The sequence below is a fragment of the Artemia franciscana genome, chromosome 10, assembly GCF_032884065.1.
Source record: "Artemia franciscana chromosome 10, ASM3288406v1, whole genome shotgun sequence".
NCBI lineage: Eukaryota > Metazoa > Arthropoda > Branchiopoda > Anostraca > Artemiidae > Artemia > Artemia franciscana.
The window spans coordinates 36493456-36520641 of NC_088872.1; the positions used below are offsets into that span (position 1 = coordinate 36493456).

At 35.4% G+C, this 27186-nt stretch overlaps 1 protein-coding gene across 14 annotated transcripts in view; it reads left to right on the forward strand.

Moving 5' to 3' along the window:
* The first annotated feature begins 2150 nt into the window (after positions 1-2150).
* Positions 2151-27186, forward strand: part of LOC136032149 (zinc finger protein 271-like) — a 107194-nt gene continuing 82158 nt past the window's right edge. For 7 of the 14 annotated variants that reach the window (XM_065712334.1, XM_065712332.1, XM_065712330.1 and 4 more), the window contains exons 1-5: positions 7307-7395; positions 10803-11506; positions 15218-15418; positions 22207-22545; positions 26654-26989. In XM_065712334.1, the coding sequence (XP_065568406.1) occupies positions 11230-11506; positions 15218-15418; positions 22207-22545; positions 26654-26989 (1153 nt within the window). In that variant the 5' untranslated portion in view covers positions 7307-7395; positions 10803-11229. Of the gene's footprint in view, positions 2238-7306; positions 7396-7491; positions 7588-7630; positions 7902-10746; positions 11507-15217; positions 15419-22206; positions 22546-26653; positions 26990-27186 lie in introns of those variants that run through there. The other 7 variants (XM_065712323.1, XM_065712326.1, XM_065712325.1 and 4 more) reach the window with 7 other exon arrangements.

Genomic DNA, 27186 nt, shown 5'->3' on the forward strand with positions numbered 1-27186 from the left:
ATCCTGTTGCAAACTGTCAGAGGGTTGAAGCCAGACGTCACTGATGGAGTGTAAAGAACCAGTAAATTGTTGGAAGTGCGGAGATGATAAGTCGATTGATCAGAAACAAAATATATATTATCACATGGAACAGCAGGAAGATGGCCGTGCAACTGTAAAAAAATGAAAGAAGAACAAGAAAGAAAATAGAGAGATTGAATTTAAAAAAAAGGGAATAGTTGTGGGAAAAGTCAAAGTCATGGCCAATTGTAGAAAAAAGCCAAGACAGATTGTTCAATTAAGTGGGCAGCCCAGTCAAGGGTTAATTTTATCCCTTTGATTGCCGTTGTTGCTGTCTCCCATTTATGCTACACCTTTCCGTGCATGTGTGGTGTCCCTTCACAAATGCCGAACTAGAGTCGTACCTGTTGGAGGTTCTCGCTGGGGAACACACGCAGGTTGACTACGTGTTGATCAAGCAAGGGTTTAAGTGAAAATCGGTTAGTTTCCTGAATAAGAGTCCATGCTTTATCATAAAGTTTTGAAAGTGACTTCAGAGACCAGGGAAAAGTTGATTTCCAAATAACAGAGTAATATGAAACATAAGACTGAACTAGGCTGCAGAACAAGATTTTAAGAATCGACCTTCAAAATATGTATTTGAGCTTTCTAAGGATTCCGAGACTCCTGGAGACTTTCGTTTTAATCAGGTCAATATGGTACTTGAACGAAAGGTTTTCGTCAAGCAAGATGCCTAGGAATCGAACGTAACTATCCTTAGGTCTACTTAGAGAACCTCTTGATACATTTATTTCATTTAAGTCAGGGCAGGCCTTTGTTACTCTGGAAAAAATGAGAAAACATGACTTTCCGACATTTAAGGCAAGATAATTTACATCAAACACTGGATAACTCTTTCAAAAAGGGCTATCATCCTTGAACGAAGGTCAAACTCAGTTCTACCAGTTGTGCCAAGAGTACTGTAATCACCAAAAGCAATAAGTGTATCCAGTAAGGACAAACTCCTGTCACAGTTAGTGACGGATACTGGTTGACAAAGACGACAGCAAATGGTAGGTTTTGAATTTTTAACCGCATTAATAAGGTCATTGACGTAGATTTGCAAAACATAGACCATTTTATAAATAAGTTTATTTATAAATTATATAGATTATAGACCAGTTTATATAGATTATAGACCAGTTTATATATAAATGGTATATTCTATTTTTATTTCTCTTTTACTAATGTTCCAGCTTAGAAACAAACTGACCAATCAAAAGTACAACTGCTAGAACCAACCTCTCCAAAGCAAGTCTAAACATCTAGCTGATTTGCCCAATGAGGGACTTTTTGTGCAAAGCCCAGACTATAGTGAACAAAACAAAATAAACTGGTCTATGTTTTTCAAATTATGCCTAACCATGTAAATTGGCCTGATGATCTTACTTTCAACCCGAACTTCTTTTGAGACTTTTTCCCATTGTTTTCACTCCAAGCAACCTATCATTATGGTCTTTTTCAGCTTAAGAGTATAGTTTTTCACAATTTACAATTAACTAAATCAATTTTCAACATCTATTTGGTTTTGCTCAGCCTATTCATTTGATGCGATTCATTCACCAAAATTATCGGAGAAGTTGATATTGATGAATATTTGCGATATTTTGGAGAATCTTATAATTTTAGCCAAAATTCACACACAGCTGCAATATTTGCATATCTGGCCGAATTATCGTGTTGGCACACGAATAATCGTATATGTGGGAACCCTGGGTAATCTTGTTGGAAATTAGAAGTTTTAGTAAAATTTTATAAGTCATGTGTGATTGGACAGCCACCAAAACCACCAACTATGATTCATTTTTACTCCCCTCCCCCCTAAGGCATTCGATCAAAATTGGGCGAAAGAAATTCTGTCCAGCTTATTTGAAAGGTCCAATAGCCATGCTCCCGGGGATGAAATAACCCCAATCTTCCTTGGGGCCAAGGATTTTCTATTTGTTTACATATAGGATTGTCAAAAATGACTATTTTTCATTACTCCAGATTCCAGAGTCTGCCAATGAAGTCGAAGACTGGACTAAAAGCAAACCGTAGTAAGAAGGTCGGAACACATGCTAAAAGGGTGCCTTAGGTTTTTACGTATTTCATATTTTTCGGGCAATTTCTTCAGAGATTTTCGGAATTTTCAAAATTGGATTCTCCACAATTTCATTAGCACTTCAAAATATAATACTTTGTTAAAGTATCCAATTGTACTGTCTGCTTTTATTAAATTAGTTAAATGTTTTTAATAATCCTTAACATTCCAGGACTTAAGCAAACTATATTTTTTTTCTTTTAACAAATAAACAGTCGGTAGTTCCTCTTCCTCTGCTCAAAATAACCAAGGGTGCGTTTGTTTACTTGTCCAATGGGATTTTTACTAATCGAGGTTTAACCCCTAAAAGATAGCAACAAATACTTGTCTGGCCACGTGTCACTTAAAACGGCAAGATTAATTGCGAATAATAACAACATTGGTCACGTGTAATTATTGTTTTAATGCTATGTGAAGTTTTGACAAGGGAGAGGCTAGGACTTTGGGCGTGTTTCAAATTTTACAGGCAAATACAGCTTTAGCAATTATTTCAGAGCTGGGTAGCCTAATACAATTTGTGTGGCCAGAAGTTTAATTGTAAGATTTCAAATTGTGGTTGTCATTTGCCTTTTTAAGTCATTCCATTCAAGATGCTTTGGATATTTTTTATCGTGATAAATTGTCTTAATGCTCTGAAAAGGGAAAATTATTTCAATTGCATAGGATAGGAAAACTTTGATAGGCTAATTAATTCAAAGTCCTAAATTAGCCAGGGAAGTGTTTTTTTTTTTCACTAAAAAATCACCATGTTGTTTGAACTCCAATTATATAGCCCTGTTTTTGGCCCCCTTGATCCAGTTCCTGATTGTCATTTACACTAAATTTCACTTTTTCTGTTACCTATTTATGTTTGCACCAGTTTTACCATTGGGTAAAACTGGTACAAACAGTATTACTGGCTTTCATATAAAGTGAATATACCACTTGATGCCTTTTGTAATGCTGTTTACAAATATAATAATCGCTTCTACCGCAAGTTCAAATTTAAGCACTTTTTGACCTCTTAAAAATGACCTATATATGGGGTCATTACAAATCTGTAATAGTTTAGAAACAAATTTGGGCGATATATTTGCACATCAGGGGATGGGGGTAAAGTGTAGCATATATTAAATATGTAAACTAACCATTGCTTGAATTTTTTTTATGTGTGTGCTGTTGCACTGGTGATTTCTCTTTTGATTAAAATTTGATGTGCACAAACACGTTAAAAAAAAAAAAAAAACAGCAATGGTTAGTTTACATATATAATATATGCTATGCTTTACCCCCACCCCCCTGATGTGCAAATATATAGCCCAAATTTGTTTCTAAACTATTACAGATTTGTAATGACTCCATTTATAGGTCATTTTTAAGAGGTCAAGAGGTGAACAAGTGCTTAAATCTGAATTTGCAGTAGAAGAAATTATTATATTTGTAAAGAGCATTACAAAAGGCATCAAGTGGTATGTTCACTTTATATGAAAGCCAGTAATACTGTTTGCACCAGTTTTACCCTTGTTTCTTGTTAATATTACTAAGGGGTCATAGTTAAGCACTAGAGAAGTCATTGTTAAATAACATGTGCTTATGTATATATAGCTTTTTACTACTTATTCTTCTTTGGTAATATAATGCTTGATGTGGTATAAGCCAAGAGAAGGACCTGTAGACCTATAGAAGAAAACCTGTTAAAAAAAAATGATTCTTTGTAATTTACATAATAATTATAGCTTTCTACATGCAGCCCTGCTCTACTTTAGCCCCAACCCTCCTAATATTGAAATCTATAGCTGAAATTACATATTTTCTATTGATTCTGCCAATCTATCCCTCAACCCTTGTACCTGTTAATTGAGGCAACTGTGGCAAAACAAGAACTGGAAAAACAAGTAAAAGGTGGCAGAAAACATTGGAAATATATAATTTGGGCTATATGTTTGCAAATTAGGCATGTTAGAGGTGAATTTCTTGTTGTTCATATTTTGATTTACAAATAAAGTGAATATACCACTTGATGCCTTTTTGTATGTTCTTTACAAATATAATAATTGCTTATTTTGCTAGTTCAAGTTTAAGCACTTTTTGACCTTACTTAACCTAACAAATTTTGGCAGTGAAAAACATACATTATTTTGTCAAAAATGACCAAAAACACGTACCTTTAATTGAAAATTTGGCATCAAAGAAGAAGAAATACAGCATAATATTGTAAAATTTATTAATCCAACTTAATTGTGGAAAATCAGTGCTCATAGATTATACAACATGTAAAAAATGGATTAATAATGAAACAGTAAGTTTGAGACCAATGTGTTAAGCTTTCTTATACCCAAAAACTATTTGAGTCTACTTTGGTCATTTTCAAGAGCTCAAAAACTTGTACTTGAAGCACTTATTATGTTTATAAAAAATAAAAAAGGGCATCAAGGAGTATGTTCACTTTATTTGTAAATCAAACATATGAACAACAAAATATTTACCAATTATTAGTATAGCTGCACAATTTTCCCCTGGGTATGTAGGCTTAGTGGAAGGTCACTTATACCTGATCATGTCCCTACTGTTTTTACTTGGTTGAAAAAAAATCCAAAGAAAGTTCCTATTGAAAAGGAAAGAGATCAAAAGTGAGATTGAATTTGTCATAGCTTGGAGGTTTGTCCCTTCAGTCTGTTTAAAGAAAACAGATTCATAATTGAAGCTTTGTTCATTTCAATCTTAGGGATAATCTACATTTGTTACACTTAATTAAATGGTTGTAAAGGGGTACTTTTATTTATTTGTCTTGTTTGTTTTCTACATAATTTTTTAATCTTTAAATTGATATACATTTCTTACAAATTAATTAGTCATATCATAGTTCCACTTGCAAATTTTGACCTACGTTGTAACCCTGGTCTCAAAATTGCATATAAATTTATTGAAGCTAGGAAACATAGAACTCCTCTCTGTTTAAAAGAAAATGAATGGACATAGGTAGGTTTTAATACACTAAAGTCCTAGGGCCATGGAAATTAAAAAAAACAATGAAGATTAACTTTAAAATTCTGGACATGACATAAATATAACATTCACAAAGAAAAACCATTCACAAAATTTTACTTTTGTGCTCAGTTGCCAACCTGAGCAATTGCCCTAAATTTTTAAACCTTGCAAAACATTCACCAGCCAATTCTTATGACCTACACTGTTGTCTGTACATCAAAAATTCATTGAAAAGGAAGGACCACCTTACTGACATTTCTTCCTTTGTACTTATATTTAATGGGTTTAAAAGAAAGCTCCTCTGGCTAAGTCAGAAGCCTAGTAAAGGACCAGGTAATCCTTTAGACAGGAAGTGCAATAGGAAGCTAGGGGCCAGTCATCCTATGCTTTTGCATGTCCTTCCTGCTTACTGACCCCAGATTTCTCTAGGTAACCTGTTAAGTTTGGGCCAATTCTGGCTGAACTTACAGAGTTACATCACTGACCTTTGTCCCAAACCAAATAAACTGCTAATGCCAGAAATTAAACCTGTGCCCTTTGGATAAAGGATTCTCAACCTAGAGTGCCAGCCACTTAGGAAGGAACACAAATGTCACCAGAGAACAAAAATTATTTGGAAAAAAGAAAATATTGAAAAAAAAACAACTCAAGTCATAGTTGCTCATTGCTGTCCCATAAACAATATGTATTTCATTAAGACAAATAAATTTTTAAACAGGTATCAACAAAACTCCATCAGGGATTGTATTTACTTAAGGTACAATCAGCAATATTAATGCTTAGTTTTGTGATATTCTGGTTTTGAAATAATAAAAAAAAGAGAAATTATATGTTCTTCTTGTTTTCCACAAGCCCATTTGAGAAAAATCATTTGTAACAACAATATACCCATGGTTGGCTCAGAATCTCTCTAAAATTCTTTAAACAGAGGGAATTTTAAAAAAAAATTATACTCATCAGCAAGAAAAATATTAACATAACTCTCTAAACTTGGCACTTTTTAAGACAATTTTTAGCAAAGCAAATGCAAAACTTTAATGGTGTCCTATGTCATCTAAAAAAAAAAACAACATTAAAATGTGTCAAATGAATTTTGATGTAAGATACCTCAAATACTTTCAGTTGAATCTGTGAAATGAAGGGCCAGGTATTCCTTTACATTTTATACAATATATAAAAAGAAAAACAGTTCAAATTTTTTCACAAAAGAAGAAGCTTGATGTAAAAAAAATAAATGTATTTTTAACAGAAAGCAACTGACATCAATGAAATCAAATAAAACAAAAATTCATGGAGAATAAATTATATAAGCCATATATTTAACCTATAATGAGGTGGCATAAAAGATTATTTCTAGAATTAGAAAAAAACAGTGTTATGGCTTAAAGTTCTGCTCAATCAACAGGAGTTGTCTAAGGCCAGAATAATTAAGAACTAAGGCCAGAGAAAAAGAAACTGATAACCAAAAAATAAGGCACCCAAAAATTTCAGGACCCTATAGAGGGAAAAGAAGTAGAAGTAGGTACTTCAAAATACCTTCCTGGGACATACTTTAGCCTGTAGACACATCCCTGAAAGTTTCATTTTCCTAGCCTAACCTCTTTCAAAGATAGCCAAAAGTAGCTAAAGTAAAATTTTACCCCTACTGTATCTTAAAAATCCAGTTTAAATAGCAAGTTCAACAAATATAGACTATATAAAAGGCTATAGGTATTGGCCTAATCATTCTAAATTTTTTCCAACTAATAATTATAGGATGGTTTAGAAACTAGGCCTGTTTGATATAATAACATTTGACTAACTCACCAATGTGATAGCTGCCTCCCTAGGAATCAACCTTTTTAATAACAAAAAAAAACTTTTCTTCTGACTCCTTATGAAGCTTAGCCTATGCAAGACAGGCCTAGAACACCAAAAACTCTTTAGATACTAAGGAATATGCATAATATTACTTACAGGTCACTGAAAAGCTAAGATTATTTCTATTATTTACAGTTTCCTTGTCTTTTCTCTAGACTTAACGATTTCACATGTTTATCCATTTAAAAAAATATATAGCATTGACGTCACAATCCTCAAATAATCTTTTTATTTGGGGGTTATAAAGTGCCAGCCCACGGACAAGTAATCTTGAGCGTTTGTGGGGATAATCCGACTAACCTCTGACGTCATACGTGTCTCAAAAAACGCTTGGATTAATCAGATTAGTAATCGGACAAGTAAACAAACGCACCCCAAGTGGCATATTTTTTTTTCATTGATGCTTCTTTTAAAATGTATTTAGAGTTTTTCACTATCTAGACTAGGTAAGCCTTTTTTCTACTTTACTAGGTAGAAGATTAACATAATTGCCTACTCTTGCTAAACAAATTGTTACCATATCAACTTCTATTTTGACTCCTTAATATGACAACTGTGGATAATGTTTATATTAATGGACTTTTCAGGTAGATAAAAAATAAACTTACCTCTACAGTCAGAATTTGCACAATAGGGAGGTAGGGGTGAATTTCAAACTTACCTCTACAGTTAGAATTGCCCCCTGAATCCAAATATAACATTAATTTGCATCAGAAGTGAGCTTCACCCCCCCCCCTAATGTGAAAATATAACCATGAATTGGAATAGGCTATATTCTTAATTGGTAGCCTATATATAGGAGTGGGGGTAAAGCTCTGATGCAAATGTATGTTAAATTTGTATTTAGGATGCAATTCTGACTGTAGAGGTAAGTTTATTTATTAACTTCCTGAATAGCCTGCTAATGTAAACCTTGCTACTTATTTTGCAGCATAAAAGATATAGACCAAAGGTAAAGACATAGGCTAGCCTAGGCTATCAATAAATTCCAAGTTGAAATTTTAGAGTCTTATACTCTATTAAGTTGATAAACATAACAATATTTATAGCATTTACAAAGTGAATGCACTAACCTATTCAATGTCTTCATAAAATTCTAGTTTAGCTACTTTTTGCAATCTGGGAAAGGGGTTAGGTTAGGAAAATGAAACTTTCAGGGTTAATCTACAGACTTAAGGATGCCCTGAATGAAGCTCAAAGATATGAAAGGTTATTGGAATTAGAGATGGATCTAAGGTTCTTAAATTGCCTCAGGTATGTAAGAGGAAGGATTTTTTCCTTCAGCCAATCAGTAACAAATCCTTCATATAATTTTGAGAGAGTGGGAGTGAGTGAGATGGGACAAACACCTGCAAAACCAAGTATTCTGTCTTTCATTTGCTGAGGTGTTATGAAACCCTGTTCCATACTTGTGGAAATTGCCCAGACTTGGAAATCTTATTGAAAAGGAATAGCATGTAGCTAGAAGGGGGGCTCCCTTCTCATAGTTCCAAGGTGTCAGACCTCAGTGGTGATGCCCCTGAACTTAGGGTATCTCTGAAGTCTTAATTTAGCTTATGAGTTTGCATTTGTTGGCACACTGGACAATTTTCTCAGCAAATTCTTTATATCCCTTTTTTGGACTCAGACTCTAGCTTCACCCCCTGAAAAAGAAACAAAAGTTTTGAAAGGACATTGGAAATTGGATCTCCAAAGGGCAGACAATTATTTTTATTAGTTTACCAATTCTTTTCTCAACCTCCAAAGGGGAAATAATAGGAAAAATAATGTTGGAAGATTTTGGATGATCAAAGCAAGGAATCTATTAAGGTTATTGGCAGTAAAATGAGGTGGATTGGGTAGGTTGAAATTAAGCTGGCTGGGTCTCCTGACAAACAAAGGTTTAACCTCAGAATATGATTTTTTCTTGCTATTAAACAATATATATTATTGAAAAAGAATGCTGAAAGTTTGAAGGTGGAGACAGAAGAAGGGAGAAATGGAAATTCCCACCCAGGGCTAAGGGGACCCCCACCACTGAGGACTCCCGCCAAGGGGGGGGGGCTGAGGGGAGATCATAAAAGCTGTTCATATTGGTAAGAATCACATCAAGGGAGGTATGTTCCCTATTAGTAGGTATTATAACTTTGCTTAGCATTAAGAGAAGAGCAAATCAAATCCATCTTAAGGTCATTGGCTTCAGCAATTATAAAAATACTATTGCTGGGGTATTATTATATTAAACAGCCAGGGAGGACTTTTGGCCTGATGCTAAGCCAAGGATATCATATACTCAGATAAACAAAGGAACATAATTTTGGGATTAGGGTTACTCTAAGTAAAAACAGGATGCCAAAAATTTTATCCAAGAGGGTGGTCAGGAGGACTCAGCTCAATAAACTGATACTAATTTCTCAAAGTGAGGGACCCCAGGTCATGGGACTTTACTTCTGTAACAACTATAACACCAATTCAGTTGGATAATGGATTTGTTCTAATATACAAGTGGAAATGTTACACCTTATTGAAATCAGAATAATACTGGGAATTTCAATGTATGTAACAGAAAGTCCAAAAGGGTCCCATGGACTCTCCAACAAAATTTGTTGCCTTTAGGTAGAATAGTAAAAAAAAAAAGGTTAAGGATATGGCATTAGACTTTACAGTCTGTACAAAATTTGATCTCTGTTTCTGTTGCCCTTCAGCCAGGAAGTGCAATGGGGGGTTGGGGGCCAGCCATCCTTTGCTTTCGCACACCCTTCCTGTTTACCTTCCCCAGATTTCTCCAGGTACCCATTTAGAGCTGGGTTGACTCTGGCTAAGCTTACAGAGTCACGCCACTGACCCCCATCCCAAACTGAAGAATTGGGTACACCGGGATTCGAACCCGCGTCCTCTCAGACAAGGGATCCTGAATCCAGCGCACCAACCCACTCGGCCAGGGCAGTAGAATAGTGCTCTGATTAATTGTCAATAGTAGTGCTAGTATTTTTTCATAAAGTTCTGATTTTGAAATAGCAATTATTAAGAAGTTTGTTTTATACTAATTCACCTTCATTTCTGTTCATTTTTCATGTTTAAAAATTTTCAGAAGCTAAACTGCAACTACAGATTTTTATTTCAACAAAAGTGTGTCAATTTTAAACACAGAAAAGAAAAGCAAAAAAACACTGTTACAATGCCTACGTATGCTTTTCATGTGTTCTGTTATTATAGTTACTGAAGTTTTAACAAAAACCAACAATTTTTTCTCATAGCAACCCTTCCAGAGATAGATTATCGAAATAGGATTAGCAGAATACACTTAATGATTCTGATTTTTAACACAGAATACTGATACAGTGATGCTGTTTTTCATCTATTTTTCAATACTGATATAGTTCTGCTGTTTCTTCAGCAATGAAGGAGAATGTAAAACTGCAAGATGCTGTTGAATGTTAACCCTTAACTTCTTTGCACCAGGTATCACCTCTACTAAAGTTCAATGTTTTAAAAAGTTGAATGAGCTCCACTCTGTAATGAAATAGAAAAAGTATTTTGTCTGTGTCTAATAGTGAAGAATTACAATGGAAACAATAGGGTATTTACCTGTGGGGAAAAAACAGAGGAACTGAGGTCCTAAGGGCAGGCTGTCTTAGGAAGTAAATTTCCATATGGGGTTTTTGAGTTCATTTTGTTTTTGGGAGACAGATCTTTTAAGTCTTTTGAGCTTAACTTTCATGAAGAGGACTGATGTTGTCTTCTTAAACGGAAACGCATAATATATTATCAAGGTTTGTAGAGGTGCATAGTGTTGAATAATTTAACTTTTGTTTTAGGTTAAGTATTTCATCACCTGTGAAGTCCCTGAATTGGGAATATGTGTTTCTTCTAGGGACTTTTTGCTGCCGCTTCATTTGGCAAATAGCAGATCTACCATGAACATCGGCAAATTACCTCACTGGTCTACCGTCATTTGGGAATGGTATACCGCCTGTCTTTTAAACACTGAAGATTGCTTGTGGTGAAGATTACAACATATTTTGATCTCAAAAGATAATAGGAGAATTAAGGATTCAGTTCTATGGACATTTAACCATGTAGTTTCTTTTATTACACACAGCTTTATTACACAGCTTTATTACACAGCTTCAATGTTGAACTTCAGAAATCTTTTTTTTACCATTGACATTAATCAGTTCATGCATATCATCCACATCTGCAACAGAGCTATATGAATCTTAAATATAGAGATTCCATTTTTTTTTCAAAACAACATTGAAGTTTAGGGGTTTACAATCAACTATTTGAGGCTAGCAAAAATGTCCAGGCATTGTTGTGCCTGCGATAGAAAAATACCTTTTCGTGAAAGTGTATTTTACTTCCCTACGAATAGCAACAGACGCGCTCAATGGCTAATTAACTCAGGCCTAGAAAACATTAAAAAACTATCAGAAAAACAATTACTGAGTCGTTCTTTATGTGCTAGACATTTCTCTGATACATGCTTTTCCAGCAAAGAGAAAGTAAGACTGCTGAAGAATGCTGTGCCTGATCGATTTGAAAATGGAAAGAAGGACTGCCAACAATGTGAAACTAGTAAGGCTATTTTTATTGTCTAATTTTCCTCTGTAATTTAAAAAGACTTCATCCTTGAATAAGTGGAGGAGTCTGGTGTTTCTTTTCAAACTTTCTTAAACCATTCTTAAGGACTATTCTTTATGATCACTTATTATGTTCTAAAGTTACAAAGATTCCTCAATGGAGCTACATGCCAGAAAAAAATTAATCACTGCGTGAAAATGGACTCGCAATTTGGTAAAGAAAAAAAAACAAGCAAGAGGCTCTACATGGATCCATGGCCCCTCAATCTTCCCTCCTTTTCTCCCAAATTCATTTTATGTTGGTTGATTGTACCTTGTTTGAAGCAGAACGACACAAGTGCTGACACAAGTCTTCATTATTGGAGTCTTTTAAATTGAGCTCTGCTTCCTCTTACACCTCCCCTTAGCCCTCCTACCAACAACTTTATTTCAGAAATTAGGCATATTACCCATTGTTTGATGTTTAATGAAAACAATGTTTGGTCAGCTATAGCCAACAACAACACCTCAATTAAAAGGTACGCAAAATTTATCTTCATTAACCTGGCTAAATAAACACTATAATTTCTAGAATTTTTTTTTCCCATGAACCTACCTCCTCTCCTCTCAGTGGTACTATTTTCTTAACTTTCCAAAACATATAATTGCATTTGCATAATAACTGCAGGGCCTTTTTGGATATTAAGCTGTAAGTCTTTTACGGACGAAATTCTTTTTTCTTTAGGGAATGGAAATCAGGGACATCCGGAGAAATTGGGAGAGGACAGTTAAATCTATTACCATCCCTTGATAAAATAAGTTCGTCTGACTTGTTGATGATAGTGAAGAAACAAACATCTGCTTTTGTTTAAATGGGACATTGAATATGGGTTTTGGATCCTTAGCCTTTCTAACAAGATACTTGTAATTTTATCACATGGAGAGTTTGAGGGCCATGTTTCCATCAGTATCTTTGAGAATTTGCACATGAAAAATGTCATTATTTTCATGAAAATGAAAACAAACAAATTAGGTTTTCTTCATTCGGTAGTTTTTTTTTCAAAACGTGTTTTTAGTTTATTACTTACTTAGAAAAAGAGAGGGGGAGTATACAAAAGGAAATTTCAAACCTTTGGTTGAGGTCTGAGGTCCATGGATATAAAAATGGTAAGCTTTTAATGCTTTCCCAGCCTGTCAACCCTAGAAGAGAAATCTAAAAGAGATATTTTCGATGCTATTTGGCACTTTACGATGAATTTATTACGACAAATTTATAAGAGACTCGTAAATATTAATAGTAGCTTTTAACTAATTAATTAAACATCCCTTTGCGATCTTGTGGTAGTCTGCTAGCCCTGGCAGCAAAAAATTAAAATAAATAAGGAAACAGGATAACCATACAATAGAGAGACTTTTTATGGTGGTGAGGGGAATCAAACCTATAATGTACGATTTTAGACCATAACAGTTTGATTTGCTATCTTAGAGTTCGCAGTGGTATGTTGGTCCTCTTTTGGCGTAAATTGACATTTTGTGGCACAAAATGCCCATGCAAAAAGCTGATTTTCCTTGCGGTTCAAGTTGGGTGATTTTGATTTTCCAGATTAGGGTTTTCGACAGTGCTGATTTCAATGAGGGGCTTTTTATGTCAGTCCTCTGTCATATTTGGGGGTTTCCATTCTTTCAAAATCCTCGAAAATTTGTTTTTGCAATAAACTTTTACTATTAATTTAAACCGTTTTAGTAGTTGTCATTCCTGAATCACTTTTAAATGAGAAATTTTTCTCGGTGACAGTTTCTTTCTAGACGTGTTTTTAAACTTTCGGTTACTATGGGTCGTTGTTGCTTTGTTCAGTGGTAGCTATCGCTACAACCATGATAATGGAACTTTTTATTATAGTAAGGACGCATAATTCCTGTTTGCAATTGTAGACTGACATATTTTACCGATTTATTTTATGTGCCATTTTAATAACTATTATAAAAAAAGTATGAAACACTTTAACCGCTCTCCAGGTATTGTTCTAAATTTGTGGCTAAGACATATACGTGGTATTGAAACGTGAAGGACACTCCTGAACATAGTTAAAAAGGAAAAAAATTAAGATTTACCACACAAAAGCAAATAAATTACTATACAAATATCAGATAGCGTGAAGCAACTAGATGGAGAGTTGATGAGGGCCCAACCTTAAGCGCGCTTCGGAATTAAGCTGCTGTTGACTATGCTACAGAGTGTGCATAATATCAGAGCTCCAAACTGAGTGATTAATTTTCTATTGTGGTGAAACAGTGATAAATAAAGAAGAAACTTGCAATGCGGAAATAGTAAATGCAAATCTGATATATATATATATATATATATATATATATATATATATATATATATATATATATATATATATATATATATATATATATATATATAAGCTGTTTGGGTGGCGCTTCGCGCAACCCCAACACCTAGTTGGTGGGGGCACTTCGCGCCCCCCAAGCCTATATGTATATATATATATATAGCACTGCTGGGATTTTACCTATAAAAGAGTCCAACGCTTTGTCGGGAGATGAGTATGAGAGGGGGTTCTACTTTCATAAAGACCTTTCTGTAGCCATTTTAAAAGGAAAAAGAACAGTTTACCTCATTTTGGCGACCTTGTGATTGCTCCCTTCCCTCTCAACCCAGACTGTGCCACCAGTTGAAAAATTGGTACTGGTTTTGTTGGTTTGTGAACATTTTGGAACCTTGAATGTTTGATAACTGCCCGACAGGTACAGTTTGAGTGAAGTAAGCACCATCCAGCTGACGAAGGGAAATTTTTGTTAGTCAAGAGCTCGCAAAGTCGGCTCTTTAGACAGATGTCAATAAATACAGTTATGCAATCCTGATGAAACTTGTTTATGGTGAAATTGACTGTGTCAAGCAGATTCCCATGTCATGAACATGAAAACTCTTTTCAATGACAGATACTTGAGATACTCATGGAGGATGGGGGGATAGACGCACTTGGACCAAACTCTGGAGAGGATGAAAGGACTTTTCCTAGGATGGGAGGGGATAAAAAAAGAGAAATACATTTTTAGGTCACATTCTTCCTGCTCCATCGTGATTTCACGAGTGGAAGAAGGTGAATGGCTGCATTATCTTAAGTAGTGATTATATACAAATGATAATAGCTCTGAAGTGTACTTCCTAAACTAGAATTGACTTGCATTATTTTGTCCTGGGTAAATGTTACTTAAAGTTGGAATGTAGTGATAAGTCATTTACATATAAATGATAAAACTTGTCCTAACCTGGAAATGTTCTTTTCTATTAAGATATTAATGCACATAAGTTGTATTTTCAATGTCGGCTATTGACGTGTGACCAACAAATGTGATCAGCATGATTATCATGATCATGCTTATTACTTTTCTTTTAGGTGTTAGCGGAGTATTGGTTTGAGACTTAACGTCCCGAATGACTGGAATGGAATCTTTACTTAGAAATAATAAAACAGAAAGAAATGAAAAGCAAGCAGAAGTAGCTAGTGATTCTTCTCATACCAAATTCGCCATACTCGTAGATCCCATGGACATACAGCTTATGGAATATGTTGTGACAGGTCACTTACAAAGACTTGTCCAAACCTGGAAATGTTCTTTACCGTCAAGATAATAGTAGACATAAGTTCTATTGACGTATCATCATTATATTCCATTAATGATTATTATTTTTCGCTAGGTGTTCGTCGAGTCTTGATTCGAGACTTAACGTCCCGAATGACTGGAATGGAATCTATATTTGGAAATAATAAAAGAGAAGGAAATGAAAAGCAAGCAGAAATAGCTAGTGATTCTTCTCATACCAAGGTCGTCGTACTCATAGATCCCATGGAAGTACAGCCCAAAGATCTTCTTGACAACTTCAGGCACATTGAACAAGGTATATTTTAATCGAAGATTAATTATTGCACAAGATTTTATTTCACTGTAATTTCCATTTTCAATGCTGTAATAACTGGAAAAGAAAATATTTGTAACATAATTCGTTTCCAGTGAAGCGCCAATGACGCTGTAGGCTTTAGACTTTTACAGTTAGGGAAGGGGGCAATATCTAAATTCTGGTTTGTAGTGAAACTATATCTGTCTTGAACAGTCTTGGAAAGAACTAATAAACTTAAACTGAATATTTGATATGTAATCATAGGCCTATTGATTACTGAAAGCTCATTACTGAAAGTTCAAAATATAATTTTACTGTAATTTCCGTGTTTATTTTCAATGTTGTAATAAGCACAAAATAAAATATTTGTAATATAACTCGTTTTCAGTAAAGCACCAATGACGTAGTAGGTTTAGACTTTTAAAGTGAGAGAAGGAGGCAATACCCAAACTCTTGTATGTAGTCATTTTTGTTCGTTTCAAGCTTGATTTGTATATTCAATTTAGGCGTCACTCGTTTTAAGATTTATTTGTTCATTTATATTATCACCTTTCATATGTTTGTTGGCTATGGTTGCTTATTTAATTTCTGTTCGTTTTGGTGTTCATTTATGCTTTAATAGCAAAATATCTTTGTTCGTTTAAAGCTTGATTTGCATATTGAAACTAAGCTTTATTCGTTTTTTTAGATTTATTTGGTCATTTATTTTAGTACCTGTTGTATTTTATTTTATTTTTTTTGCTATGATTCTTAATTTTATTTCTGTTCGTTTTGGGTTTCATTTGTTCTCTAGTAGTAATTTCTGGTCGTTTTGAGTTTGATTTGTTGTAGGTTTCAGTTTCTTCTGATCTTCAGTTGAATATGGCCTTTACTTTTCTTTGAAAAACTTCTTTTCCAGACATTTCTTTTAATTAGTTTCTGATTGTTTTTGATTGCCAAAGTTTCAAGTTTTTCAAAATCCCCTATTTCAAAGTAATTTTTTATTGCAAAATAAAGCTATATGTGTCTGGAGACACACTAGAACTAGCAAAATAAAACCAAATATTTGATATATAATGATACTAACTGCTGAAAGCTCATCAGCTCAAGATTTAATTTCATTGCAATTTTACCATTATTTTCTATGTTGTACCAAGTACAAATGAAAATATTTGTAATATAATTTGTTTCAGTATCGTTAGGGAAAGGGGCAGTAGCCAAACTCTTGTTTGTAGTGAAAACTATAGGTGTCTTGAAAAGTCTCGGAAAGAACTAATATAATTAAACTCAATTTCCATGATTTTTAATAAAATACAGCTAATAATTTTGTTTGTGTGTGGGGGGGGGGGGGGGCATGGAAGGGGATCCAGGGGTCAGCTTCCATGATCTTTGGAATGAAATATCGTTAATTATTTTTTTATGGAGAGGAACATGGAGGGAGGAACAGGGTTCACCTCCCATGATATTTTAATAAAATATCGTTAATAATTTTTTGGTGTGTGTGTGTGGGGGGGGGGGGTTCGGGCCAGAGGTCAACTCGCATGATTTGTGAAATAAGATATCATTAATAAGTGTATTTTTTGGGGGAGGGGTGTCGGACCACGTGGGAGGGCCAGAAGTCAGCTCCCATGATTTTTGAAATAGAATACCGTTATTTTTGGGGGGATTCAGTCCATGGAGGGAAGATCCTGGGTCAGCTCCCATTATTTTTGGAATAAAATATCGTTGATAACTTGTTTTTTTTAGGGCGGGAGGGGTCAAGGGTCAGCTCCCATGATTTTTGAACTGAAGAATCGTTAATAAGTTTTTTGGGGAAGGGAGGGCCATGGAGGGAGGACTTGGGATGAATTCCCATATTTTCGGAATTAAATATTATTTTGGGGGAAGGGGAGTCGGACCATCGAGGGAGGACCAGGGGTTAGCTCCCATGGTTTGTCATTGATAAGCTCCTTCGAAGGGGATGGGGTAGGACCATGGAGGGCGAGGGGTCAGCCCCCATAAGTTTTGAAATAGTATATTGTTAATAAGCCTTTTGGGGTGTCGGACCAAGGAGGGTCAGGGGTGAGTTCCGATAATTTTCGAAATAAAATATCGCCAATGAATTGTTTTTGTTGGAGGGCTAGTTGACCTCCTGTCCCTTTTGACTCTTAAAAAGGGAACTAGAAATTTCTATTCCCAATTAAATGATCCTCCCTTTGAAGTTTATACGACCACCATTAAACCTCATTTGCCCCGGGGAATAATTTACAACACTTGCCCCCGGGTTCGGGGGGGGGGGGGTGTAAACCCTAGAATTTGTTATATGATCTTTGGTCTATTTTGAACAAAATGACTATATCTAAATTTTTATTAGATACATTTGAGAAAAAAGGGCACGAGGGGGGCTATTTGCCGTCTGATCATTTTTTGTCTCTCAAAACGGAGGTATAACTTTCAGTTTCCAATCGCTTGAGCCCCCTTCGAAGCTTATACGACCGACCCCTTCATTAAAAACCTTATATGTCCCTGGGGCATAAGTTACAGCCCGGGCTCTTGGTTGTTGACCCCGAAATTTTGTTATCTGATTGTCGGACTATTCTGAACAAAATGGCTACCTCAAAATTTTTATCGGATGTATTTGGGGGAAAAGGAGTGGTTGGGGCGGGGGTAGATGCCCCTATACCTTTTGACTCTTAAAAAGGTTACTAAAACTTCCAATTATCAATCGAATGAGCCCTCCGAGGTTTATACGACCATCCCTTCCATATGAAGTGCCTCTGGAGAAAAAATAAATATTGGAGCCTTATGACCTTTACTATAGGCAACGCTATAGCGTTGCCTCTGACTTGCTTTTTAAGTAAGCATGTGTTTTGCATCGTTGACAGAGACACTCGCAATATGCTAACATACTACAAAGATGTATTTAGATATATGTCTAGCATTTTAAAGGCTGAGATCAATCTGGTACGACATAGTTATCTGGAATATCTGGCCATTTTCATGTAGAAGAGTAGTAATTTGTTCAACACGTATATGTATAAAAATCTACAAGGATGTCTAGAAAATAAATTTTTATTCGAAAAGAAATTTATGTTTTTGAAATTATTGTTTATTTTCTAACTAACAGTAAATCATATTTAGGTACGGATAAGAGGGTTTGGACGCTTTAGGTCTGTAGATTTACAGAGTTTTATAAGGGTCGCAATGGAAACTTGGAATATGCTAAATTGGTACTCCAAAAGAACAAATCTAGGCTTTTGACTTAGCTGGAAGAAGCAGAGTCTTATTGTCAGAGGGGTGGGGGGGGGGGGGTCAAAATCGAAAAAGTCATTGAAGCCCAAATTCCAATAAATTCTTCAAAATTGGTATAGTTATTTTCTCCGTGGGAAAATAGAATTTTCCTATGCACCATATGTCACGTGCTAGTTGTTTGCGAAGTAAATGACACTAAAAGAGTTCTTACATCTCAAAAACAAAGTAAAATTCCTGTCAAATATCTACTTATTTACCGGTAAAAAACGACACATTTTTACCACGATTGGCATTAGATTACCAATGAGTGATACATGATATCACCATATTCTCTGCTATTCTATACTTTTATTGTATGAGATAGCTTCTCCGAAACTCTTCAGGCAAAGGAGGGTTTCCCCGCCTGAAATAAAAATCCAATATAAACTGTATCCGCATATAAGGTAGAATAAGTTTGAAGTATAAAACAACCTGTGCATTTACATGGTTAAAATCACTTTATTATCTTCAAATCAATAGTCAAGATTTTTGTATTCTGTTAATAACAATCTAATGACAAGATTTTAATTATAGTAGCACGTAGTTATTTTGTTATTTATAAGAAAAATTAATTGAAATGAATTATGAAAGGTCTTGAAGCTATATATATGCTAAAATTGACATATTCATTTACAAATCATGATTTAGTTGGTGTAAAAAAATATTTGTTTTCTTTCAAGCCTCATTTTGGTTTCCTTACTTTCCGTACACGGCATCTTGTTTTTTGGAAGTACAAGAAAGAATAGGAGGACTTGTCACTAACGCACCAGAAATTGTTATACCACATATAGAATTAGAACTCAAGAACTTTCTATCTGATTAATTCACAAATGGGCAATAGGCTAATATCATGGTATTTCATAACATCGTTTTCAGACACCAGGTTCCCAAATCGATCAGAAACTGATGCATTCATGCAGGTGTTAAGGAGGCGCATCATTCTGGATTGGTCTTAGTCTAATAGTTCAAATAGACTCAGTTGCAGTGGCAGTCACGCATTGAAAAAGTGAGAGAGGGGGAATTGGCCGGAGCCAAGAATTGCATACAAAGCTCAAATTTCACTGACAGTTAGGAACGGGGTTTGGAAGGCAATGTAGTGGTCAAGTTAAAAGACAGTAGCTGATTTTTTTTTTTTTGCTTAAGGGTGTTAAACTATCACTTGGAAGGACCAAGCTATCATCAATTTGGAGATTGTTATTACTGCAGAAATAAATAAAAATGCTAAACACCGTATATCTGAGTAGACTTTAATTCAGGCACTAGCGATGAATGCACGATAAACCATTAATATTGTTCTAAGAACTGCACAAACCGATATTTTTTCCTAGTATCCATCGAAACAATGGCAAATTAGCCGCGTTAAGCAACAATATAAAACTTAAATAGACGTGAAATGTCTTCACTGTTCCCAACCAACGTCGCTGGTACCCAAATTTAATGATTTACTTAATGATAAAAGTGTTTAGGTAGACAGTAATGCCACATCAAACACTGATTGCCTGCTTTTTGGTCTTGAAGTGAAATAACTGATGATTGCCACTCAACTGAAGAATCTACTATGCACCAAGACAAACAGATCAGTAATTATATCTGGCAATTTTAATTATCATTCTCGTAGGAATTGCTCACAAATCCTGCAAATGGTGCCAACAATGCCAGGATTTGCAGTATTTGGTTTCTCATAAAAATTGAGTACATTTTACATGATATTTTGGAGCTTTGGAGACGAAGTCTCTCATGTAAATAGCAAAATTATACAGAGCAAGCTTTGAAACGAACATTTTAGAAAATTGAATCGGTGCAACTGACTTGAGTCCTCTTCCAAAATCGGTACTTTGGCTGCTCGTTTGATTCCTACTGCAGTTTTTCCCTGCTGCTTCAGTTGCTGCTTCAGTTGCTGCTGTCACAAGCAGACATTCAAAGTTGCGCTGTAGAAAGAGGCACTGCCAGAAGGATGCAGCTGGTTCAGTGTTTTTTGTGCTATTTTTTTTTCAAAGGGTAACGTTGCAATTTGCAGTACTCATAGGAACTATCAACTAGGCGGATTCGGAAACTAGGCCCCTGGGTGCCTTTGAAAGAGAATGTTCTAGAAAGCGTAGAAAATTGATTTCTGCTTTAAGAGGGCCATGCTAAGAAATGATCAGTGCAAGATGAAAGTTTGATATTTTGTTTCATAGCAGCAACCGTGAAGAGCAGCAGACGTTCTAGATCATATGTGGTCAACATAGAGTAAGTTTAGCTGAGAGTTGCTTTTTCTCCCAGTGAGACCAGAGCGAGTTGTGATAAAGTCAGGGAAATCTCTTATCAAATTTGCCACTTTGGATGCCTTTTGGACCTTACTACCCTTTGGACCATAAAACAAAGCTAGTAATATGCACCATTTCAGCCTTTGTCACTGGGGTATCACTAGTAATACCCTTTGGACCATACAACAAAGCACAGGTTTAAAACAGAGCAAAAACAGAAATAAAGCAAAAACAGTTTGTGCCTAGCCTAGGCATCATATAACACAAATAAACTGATAGTCAGTCTAACGCAGTAAACCGATCGAGACAAACAAGTTTTTTTCGCACAAGCTTTAATAATTTTTAAAATAAATATTAAATCTGCTTTAGTGATGATCTAATGAACACTTCGGTTAAAACGGGCTTAACCAATAGCAACTCTTTGAAATCTCTAAGCAACTGCTTAGTAATTTGCCTATAATTTAGCAACTCTAAATAGTTCCTTGGTAGTTTAAGGGCGAAGGATGGCCGGTAATAATACGGCTCTTGTCGCTTGCTTCTGGCCTCTTTTGTAGATTGATTACTTGACTAAAGAATCTGCCGTGTTGGAGTCACCGTTGAGAGTGTCGCAACTTTGCTCCTCCAGGCTGACCGGTCTGCTGCTAAGAGTGGGGCCCATCGAAACCAATCTTACTCATCTTCAAGAGTTTATTGAGGCTATCCTTCCACCTTGTCTGGTGCTTGCCTCTCCGGTGGGACCAGTTCTGAACTATTGGGTCAAAACTACAGACTATTCGGGCTGGATGTGGTGTCAACATATGTGGGAGATGTCCAAACCACCTGAGATGACACTTTGATATTTGTATGGAGCCTACTGCACATCATAATGCTTTTCCCAGTAATTTACCAATTTCACTTCGAGTTAATCAGTGTTTAATAATTCAGGCTATAGAAGCTGAATGAGGAAATTTTACGCTCTTACATTTCGTGGCATTTATTATTCAAATTAGAAAAAATTCTGTCCAGAAACGCCACCAATTCCAGAACAGTTTCATTTATTTTTAATCTCAGTATTTTATGTCATCCCAATATCTTAAATCGTTGTAGTCGTTAATTGATTATTAGAAAGACATGAACATTAAATAAGTATCAACCAGAAGTGTCAAGGGGGGAAAGTATGTGTACCATTGTTTATAATATATCGGTCATTTGTGTTGATGTGTTATATTAAGACTCTAAATTTTGTTTTACTGCCCTCAAGCTCAAAATTTAACATGCTTAAAGTGTAAGATTATAATTTGAGATCTGTTTTAGAAATCAAAACGTCTACAAGAATCGACGGTGATATATCCCTCAATGGACATGGGGCCTCTTGCTCAACAGATTTTGCCAGTATATTTATTAAACAGGAAGAAGACCCAATTTGCCAATCTTCTTTACCGAATGTAATCCAATCATCTAAGGAGTATCAACCTGGAAGTTTCGCAAGCTTGCAACCGGGAGCCGTTTCTATGACACGATACCCTTGTGAAGCTAAGCATCAATGCCCATTAGATAAAAATCAAAGTCCTTCATTTGAAGTTTCGCCTGATACAGCGGAGAAAGTCCAGCAGTTGTTGGACACCTTCGAGAAGAATCCTGTCATCAGTGAGGGTAGGTTTCGCAGTCTCTTATTTCAACTATTTTGTAAGTCTTCAATGTACAACAAAGCAATAAGCTATAAGAAACCAATGAGTACAGTTGTTTCTAAGAAAAAAAAATGTTTAACATATGTTTATGAGTCTATGGGTTTGTGGATTAGACCTAAGTGTAGCTTACATTTATTTCTAAGTTTCTATGTTCGTGGAGCTGTGAATGGGTGAATGTGCTTGCCAGCGCGGCATGTGTACTGGATGATCCTAATATTTTTAGGATTCTAATTCCACCATTTGAAACTAATTGCGGATACGATTCTATAAAATTTAGATTTGCAATATTATATAGCATAGTATTGCATCGTAAATCGGAAAGTGTAAGTACATGCAATAAAAGAAACAAATAAAAATGAGTATTACTAAGAAACAGTTGGAAAAATATGAATGAAAGTTTGGCAAAAAAGGAAAAGAAAAAATAGGGGGGGGGGCGTTTAAGGATTGGCAGTCAACTTCCAGCCCCTACACACAAGATAATTTTCTGTTCGTTTCAAGCAATGGTGTCACTCTTTACTTTCATTTGAAAACTTTCTTTTACATTTAACTTTTTTTCATTTTCAATATCTATTCAGGGTAAATTAAATATTAGGGGGACATCCAACCTCCCTCAGGCCCCTGCTCGTTATGCTTAAGTTCAGCTTTTGCATAATAACATTTTCAAACAGTTTGTGGTAACGAACTGTAAGTAAGGAGCGACCCGGCGCAATAGTAACAGAAACTCTAAAAAAATGAATTTTGATACCAATAGATACATCAAAAGAATTGAATTTTTATGCTGACCTCGAATATATGAGTTTCATTAAGTTTAGTGTTATCCATCAAAAGTTACGAGCCTGAGAAGATTTGCCTTATTTTCGAAAAAAAAGAGAAATACCCTCTGAAAGACATAGAATTTTAATGAAAATCACACCATCAGATTAACCGTATCATAGAACCCTTCTGTAGAGGTTTCAAGCTCCTATCTATGAAAGTGTGGAAATTTTCATTTTTTTGCCAGAAGAAAGATCATAGATGAGTGTTTGTTTTTTATTAATTTTTTTTTCAAGGGGTGACCATATCGACCCAGTAGTCCTAGAATATAACGAGAGGGCTCATTTGTATGGAAATTAAAAGTTCTAGTGCCCTTTTAAAGTGACCAAAAAATTGGAGGGCAGCTAGGCCCCCTACTGCGCTCATTTTTTCCTAAAGTCACCAGATCAATATTTTGAGATAACCATTTTGTTTAGCATAGTCGAAAAATCTTGAGGATGACTTCATCCCCCACAGTCCCCGGGGGAAGGGCTGCAAGTTATGAACTTTGTCCATTGTTTACATATAGTATTGGTTACTGGGAAGTATACAGACGTTTTCAGGGGGGCTTTTTGTATTGGTGGGGAGGGGTGTTGGGGGAGTGGGTTACGTGGGAGGATCTTTCCGTGGAGGAATTTTTCCATGAAGGGGGGCCAGATTTCCCAGCATTATTCAGAAAATGATCATAAATTTAAATCAGATCAGAAAGTTTTTTAACTGAAAGTAAGGAGCAACATTAAAACTTAAAACGAACGGAAATTATTACGTATATCAGCGTGTTCGCCCCCTCGTTAATACCTCGCTTTTTACGCTAAAGTTTGTCTAGTACTTTCGAAAGAGTTATTTATTCTAATTAAACGGCCTTTGTGATTCAGGAATCAATTATGTATGTGATGGGGGCCGAACCCCCTCACATACATAATAGTTTCTGTTCGTTTTAAGCTTTAATGTTGCTCCCTACTTTCATTTGAAAAAAAAAAGGTAGTTTTTTTATTTGATTAAAGTAAGGATTCATTTACACGCATTGGTTTTGCGCATTCAAATATACCTTTCTTAAAAATGAGGTGTGAAGTCTGGGAGAAAAGGGCTGACTCCCCCCCCCCTCCATCTTCATGAACTGACATCCTGTGTTTTGCACAATCATATTGCTTGAAATCAAGGGAGGCTCGAAAAGGACGAAACAGAGTTTTTTCTGCGTAGAGGGGGGAGATAACACAAAGAGGAAGGGGTTCACTTTTTCGTAAGTAAATAACTAGTTTTGGACTAGAAATACTATATTTTATACTTTTGACAAGTTTAGGATCACGGGATCATGGTCATGTATAAGATTTTGCTCTAGTATAAAATCATGGTTGTAATGATGTCATAATCTAGTTTATTATTTATGAAAAGTTTGGTCTATTGGAAATTTGAAGAACCTCTCGTGGAACATTTAAAAATTTGCTCCAATAAACGCAGTTTCTTAGTCCTTGTGAGTTAACCCTCTTTCTCTCAGAATTATCGAACAACTCACTGCTAAGAGTTCGTGTCGTGAATAAGTGGTTTAAAATAACAATCTATTTTCCTAGCAATGTGGATCCTTTTTGGTCAGTACGCCCTCTGAAACTAGGAGGCTATTTCGTCAATCAATCAATTAATTTCTGACCCGTCAACAAAATAAAGAAGGGTTTGTAGCCCTAGGGACAGAGCAAGACAAAAAAAAGAGAAAATAAACAACAACGAAAAGAGAGATTACAATCAACAAACACGAACACAACTACATACTATACGAATAGGGAAGACCACCGGTGGTTGAGTTTTTTAGCGGAGGTTTTGAAATCTTCCACTCTTTTTCAATAATGTTTTCAGGCAGAATCAATTTAAATTTTGTAGCAGAGAAGAATTACTGGTCCAAGGAGGCAGATGTAGCCGATACTTGGCGAATTTTAAAAAGATTTGGTTAATAATTTTTTTTTTTTGAAGCAGAGAAAAAATTTCAAAATTTAAAATTCAGACCGATTTGCTTATATTAATGCTGGAGTTTTGAAAATGTTCTCTTATTTCCCAAAAAGGTGTGACTGAGGTTCAAAATATCATCAGCATAGGTAAATAAACAAACATCGATTCCACCATAAATACACGTGCACTAGACAGAGCATTGAGCATCAGAGTTGTTAGAAAGAGAAGGGGAGGTTAAGCCACCCTGTCTCACACCCTTAAATACATTGAAAAGACCCCCTTTTATTTTAGCTTTAAGATGACTATACATATAAGGGAGACATTTAATAACAGAAGAATCAACCCCTCTTTTTAGCTTCTGACAAAATCTGGAAAATATACACGTATCGAATGCTCTAGCTATGTCAAGTGTGCAAAGAAAATCACCGCCAGGGGTACAAAAAGAAATGCTTATCTTGTCACTTAAGGAGGCACGATAATTTAAAGTCTTTTTTTGGGCCTCAGTTTCCGTTTACCGTTGTAAAGACAAAGGGTCCATTAGCCAATTCTGGAGAATAGTTGCCATTGAGAGCTATTGAGGTGGTTTAATCATGAAATTTTATTGAAAGAATGAAATTTTACATCCTATGTTTTAGCAAGGTTTCTAATCAAAGCTCGAACCACCACAGGAGACTCCCGAAGCAGCCAACTTGCTCAAATGGTAATTCCTCTGAGGTTTTCCCTGGCAGGTATTCTAGAAAATTTTTAGGAACTGTCTTTTCCTAAACTTTAAAAATAAAATTGTGCTCTGTTTAGTTGAAAAAAGAAACTTCACGTTTTCTAATAATGTAAATAAATTAAAACTGAATATCTCTATCTCTGGCACTAAACGGGAGAAGTTAAACGATTTTTCCAAGATTTCTGGTAAAATGGGTTTCGGCTTTTAGTTTTCAATTGCTTATCGGGATCTCCTATCCAAGCTCTACAAGCATTGGCATGACCGCTCTTTCAGTTCTACAAATAATCTCGGCACACAAACTAAATAAGCTTATAATGGACGAGATAGGGTGATTAAAAATTTTTAATCACCCTTTAAAGTATCAAAACCTCGTAACTATAAGATTTGTGGTATTACATCCTCTTCCCCCTACACACACATTTTGAGATCATATAACATTTTAAGACCTATCGTACGTTGATTTTGTGAGCCATTTTGACATCTCAGCTATGTCGATATCTTTAATATGCACTAGAGAGGTTGTTTTTAAATCTTGAAGCTCGAAAAGTGGCGTGTCATAGCAAGGGAGTAAATTACTATATATTATAATATATTATAGTAGATTATATTTCGAGATCTTCTTTAGATACCCAAACGTTCCCAACAATCGACAATGGTATATCCACCGAAAGATTTGGATCATGTTGCTCAACAGGTTTTGCTGGTATATTTATAAAACAGGAAGAAGATTCTGTTTGTCAACCTTCCTTGCCAAGTAAAATTCATTTATCTGATGAATATCAGCATGAAACTTCCATAATCTTGGCATCAGGAGCTACATCTACGCTGCACTATCCCTGTGATGCTGAGCAACAATACTTGCCAGATAAAAATCCAATTCATTCGTCTGAAATACCAATTAGCATAGCAGAGAAAGACCAACAGTTGCAATCATCAGACGAGAATCCTGTTACAAGCAAGGGTAAGTTAGACAGTTTTATTTAAAACAATAAGCTACGATACAAATAACTGAATTACGAGCATGTATGGGCTTGTACTGAATTTGAGGAGGTTGGGTATGCTTGTCTGAGAGTACGAGTTTTTGTGCAAGCGAGCCATTCCTTCTGTTATTGTATGTGTGTTTACATGCCTGTATGACTTAAGCTGCATCTTCTCTTC